The sequence below is a fragment of the Capsicum annuum genome, chromosome 3, assembly GCF_002878395.1.
Source record: "Capsicum annuum cultivar UCD-10X-F1 chromosome 3, UCD10Xv1.1, whole genome shotgun sequence".
NCBI lineage: Eukaryota > Viridiplantae > Streptophyta > Magnoliopsida > Solanales > Solanaceae > Capsicum > Capsicum annuum.
In genome coordinates this window covers 166,522,463-166,527,249 of record NC_061113.1, presented here as the reverse complement: position 1 = coordinate 166,527,249, position 4,787 = coordinate 166,522,463, and the positions used below count along the sequence as shown (strand labels likewise).

The 4,787-nt window shown below is 32.9% G+C and overlaps 1 protein-coding gene across 1 annotated transcript; it reads right to left on the bottom strand.

Moving 5' to 3' along the window:
* Positions 1–335: 335 nt before the first annotated feature.
* LOC107852267 (peroxidase 5-like) lies at positions 336–4,107 on the bottom strand. Its single transcript, XM_016697327.2, has 2 exons — positions 3,788–4,107; positions 336–1,231 (listed from the first exon to the last, which is right to left on the bottom strand). The coding sequence occupies exons 1-2, from the start codon at positions 4,058–4,060 to the stop codon at positions 458–460; spliced, it is 1,047 nt and encodes a 348-aa protein (XP_016552813.1). The 5' UTR covers positions 4,061–4,107; the 3' UTR covers positions 336–457.
* Between the last annotated feature and the right edge of the window lie 680 nt (positions 4,108–4,787).

The window sequence follows — 4,787 nt, the reverse complement described above, 5'->3', positions numbered from 1 at the left end:
GGTACACTGAAAATTGATAATTGCTATTTTGACACACTCCGCAATGCGCTACTGGCCTGAACGACGATGTTTAACGACTGAAACATAAAATCACCATTACTTCTTATCCGGTTATCGGATTTAGGCGAATTTTATATCGTTGGAAAGCTAATTGAATTTCCTACTCAATGAAAAGTCAAAATCTTGAAAATTCTACATGTATAAAGGTGTATTCATCTTTAAAGCAAGTCTTTGACATATTTGGGACAAATTTAAGCTAGGTAAAAGTACGGGGTGTTACATAGGTATGAAAATTTAAATATAAAATTCCCTTTTAATTAGATAAACATATGGAATAATGCAAATGGTACTTACATTACATTTAGCAATCAACACAATAATTTAGTAGGACGAGAACGAAAGAATATAAAATTTCACACAAATTTTAGCATACAATAAATCAATTAAGCAAATTAAATCAGTTGACGGAATGGCAATTCTTCCTGATATCCCCCATGTTACCAGTGAGGATCTCAATGGAACCCATATGAACCATTGCAGCAGCAAACTTACGTTTCCAAGTCGAGGCATACTTAACGTTATTCATAACCAACTTAGAAGTTAAAGCACTTTCAAACAGTGTTTGATCAGAAGTCAACAATCCCCTATGGTTCCTCAAATTGAGATAATACTTGTTGTCAAGGTGATTAGGGGATGAAACATCAAGATTCACCATTGGATCAACTTGAGTATCACTAATTGGTCGAGGGCACTTGCTTTTCAAGAATGAAGCATATCTAGGATCAATTGAAGGATCTTGAGGATGTGTAGCATTGAAACCATAAAGCCTATTAGAGAAGGAAGAACAATGAGTTCGACCAATGGAGTGAGCGCCGGATAGAGTCACCATTTCATCGAGTGACAATCCTTTTCTTTTGAAATTGTCTTGAAGTTGTTGGGCATTGAAGAAGGGTGGAGGAAGGTTCTGAATGACTTCGGAACTCAATGAAACGAGGCCATCACGACGTCCTCCTGGAAGAGCATAGTTTATTCCACCCACGAACAAGGCGCTATCTCTAGCGGCATAGGCAAGTATGTCTGCACACGAAACTGTGCGTGGACATAGTATTTCTAGCAATGCTTTTGCTTCATCAATAACTTCAAAGCCTCGAAGGCTGTTGTTAATGGGACTATCTTTCTCCGCTGTTTCCTTTCCATTAACCGAATCCAGCAACACTGAACCATCACAGCCCTACAAACATGAAGTTAACAAACTAACAACGTGTTAGCACTCAAGAATAGTTAATAACTAGCAGTTACAAAATGACTACCACCGTGCCCCAATCTCAAGCAAGTTGAAGTCGTCACATAATCCTCAAGAACCTTAGCTTGTGGCTCCATCAAAGCTCATTTAAGACGAACATTACATAGAATAAATTAAAAAGTACTAGAATTTCACTATATTTTACTATGTATTTTGCTGACATGACATAAAAAACATCGGACCTAAAGTAAACACACTAACATGATTTTTACAATTGAATCCGTTGCACTCTTAAAATTATGGGTTTAAAATTTTATCTTTTTAACATTTTTTAAGAGATTTTTTACTTATATATCGATTATCTTGTATTAAAAATAAGAGAAAATTCCATTTACATACAAAAAAAAAAAAAAAAAAGTAAAGTTTACAACAAATATAGCCAAGTTTTTATTTATTTACTTTTTTCTTTCTTTTTTCAGCAGTATTTAAAAAAAAAAAATTCATTTTTTTTTTAAGAACATAAACTTTTTCGTTTTTTTTTTTTTTAAAAAAACTTTTTCCATGCAACTTTTTTATATATATCAATATTGTATAAATTTGTAAATGATGTATAAACATGTATATATGATGTGTAAAGTGTTTTGTAGTGTATATATATAATGTATCAATACTGTATAAATGGTGTATAAGTATATATATTAATATTGTATAAATAGTGTATAAATGTGTATCAATATTGTATAAAGTCATGTAATGTATCGACATTGTATAAAAGGTGTATAAATGTATATCAATACTGTGTAGATAGTATCTAAATGTGTATCAGTATTGTATAAGTGAGTATAAAGTCTATCGATATTGCATAAATAGTTATGTAATGTGTCGATATTTTATAAATGATGTATGAATATGTATAGATATTATATAAATTATGTACCAATATTATATAAATTACATACCAATAATAGACACATAAAATCCTTAAAATGGTGAGAATGACTATAAAATAAGACTATTATTTTCACACCTGTATATACTATAATTCTTAACGTCAGCAACCCAACTATTCTTTTTTACATGTGCTCTGCATTTTTGTCTTATATATATATGTAATAATACTGTGGAAGAACCGAAATTCTAAAACAAACTCATGTCGCATGAATTTTCCATTTTACGGAAGTGTTCAAACATTTCAGTGAAAGAAGTGAAGAGAACTTGTGCATCATGAGTAGAGATAACAAGGATTTAGATTAAAAAAAACGTGCAAATTTATGCCACATGAGGCCAAATGCCCACCATACTTTAAAATGATCTTTTATTGCTCCTGCAAATAACACCATATTTAATGCTTTTTTTTTTTTTTACATTTTCAATAATTTTGATCAATTCAAAATCACCTCCAAAAACTTTCAAAATTTATATATGAGCTCCTCTCGATGTTTCGAATCTTTTGGGATACTTTTTTTGAAACGATTCATGTTTGCGGCATGTTAATTTTATTTCTTTAAAAAAAAAGGGAAAAAGAAAGAAGATGAGGAGGAGGAGAGGAAGATCGCGGAGTGGCCATTCTTTTTTAGTAAATGAAATGTCCAGCGAGTAAGAAAGTCGGCTATTTTTCGATTAAAAAAAATTTCCGACTGGACATTCCATGTAATTACCCCTTAAAATAATGTGTTTAATTAGTTGAATCCATTATATCCAAGGTGTCGGCCTCTCGGCTATATATATAGGTTTTTTTTCCGCTGTGGCCAAGGGTGTATTTATGGCTAAACTATGGGGTTAAGGGTTAATTCCAGGGGCGAATCTAAATTCCAGGGGCGAATCTAAGGGCCTAGCTGGATCTTCAAAACTCCGTAACTTACGTGTGAATCTAATATTTATATAGAAAAATCTAACAAATATATAAGAATAATAAATTGAGAATCTATAAATAAAGTGTATTGTTAGTTTAGTGGAGTAGAGAAACTTCTGAAAAATTTATTTACCTCTTGTTTGTGAGTTTATCCCTTTAGCTACTAAAAAAAAAGGGGGCAGCCCAGTGCACTAAAGCTACCACTATGCGCGGTGTTTGGGGAAGGGGCCCACCACAAGTGGTGTATCGTACGCAGCCTTATCTTGCATTTCTGTCAGACCACAAGTGGTGTATCGTACGCAGTCTTACCTTGCATTTCAGAGTCTGTTTCCAAGAAATCTCTTTAGCTACTATTTGGTTTTATTTTTATCTAACACGAACCCACAAACTTTAAAATTGGTATAATATTTATCTCCTAGCACCCATGCTACATGAAGAGTGATGTTGCTGTAGGTTGAATGTTGAGTTATTTACTTACAAAATTAGGAATCAATTCTCATTTAATACACATTTTTCTTTCCATATTCTATAAATACTTTAATACATATTGTTTCTTTCCCTATTCTATAAATCCAAGATTACCTTTCCGTTAGATCTGCATGGACGGTTATAAAAGACGAGAGAGTAAGAAAACAAATTAGTGGCTACGTTGGGAGTAGTTAGAAGAAGCAAAGTGAAGATAAATGCAGTACCCTGATAAAGCAGTCATGGAAATGCATGCGAATAATGCCCGCAGCAATGCCAGGATTCATCAGAACTGCTTTGAATACAACCTTTTTAATAATGCCCTCTGCTGGTGGACATGATCTTGAATAGAACCCAACACCAAACGTTGACTTTCCGGGTTTAGGCTTAGGCTTATTTTTGTAATACTTCTTTGAAGAAGCCTCGGCAAATGCAGAAAGAGAAAGAATCAAACAAAATAGTAGAGCTATTGCTGCAAGCTTAGTATTGAAGGAATTCATTTTTTTCCCCTTCTCAATTGATCTCCTTTTCTTGCATATATGAAGTTGGTAGTTTTAAGAGCTTTTATAGGAAAATTATCATGGTGAAAATTATACCCGCGTAGCTAATTAATTATACAAGTTCAACGCCATAATATCGTATCTTTATGTTCGGACTTTGAATTTTTCTGCTTATTCTTTAATTAATCATGGTTACCACGAACAGGTATCAAGATGTGCGTGATATATGAAGGTTATACATGATCTCCCGCTAACTGTTTCCAGCTTTGCATGATAACATTTTTTATGCACCTGACGGTAGGGGGCTTTAGTTTTATTCAACTCTCTCCAAATGTCAGAAGTCTGATCAATTTCATCAAGACTAGAGATCTTTTGCATGCTGGCTCTGTAGATTTGTTCTGCAAAAAAGAAAAAAGTTGTAGCCCCTAGACTAATTGGCTTTTCATAATGGGAGCAAGTACCCGAATTCCACTCAAACACCATTACATAGATTGAAACCAAAGTATATTTTAGATTTGCTTGCAAAAAAAATATAAAATACAGAAAATGAGAAATTCTAACTAGTGAAAAGATAATTTAAGCTTACAACAACAACATACTCAATATATTCCCACAAAGTGAGTTGTGAAAAGGATAGTGAACGCAGCTCATACCACTACTCAAAATAATTTAAGTTTATTTACCGTAAATATGAATAAATTATCTACGAGTATTAAATTATCCAACA

Bases quoted from the DNA above. Each gene is read 5' to 3' on its own strand.
- LOC107852267 (XM_016697327.2), bottom strand. From the start codon at position 4,060: ATGAATTCCTTCAATACTAAGCTTGCAGCAATAGCTCTACTATTTTGT. The intron at 1,232-3,787 runs GTACTGCATTTA...TCATGTTTGTAG, and splicing joins TCCATGACTGCTTTATCAGG to GGCTGTGATGGTTCAGTGTT.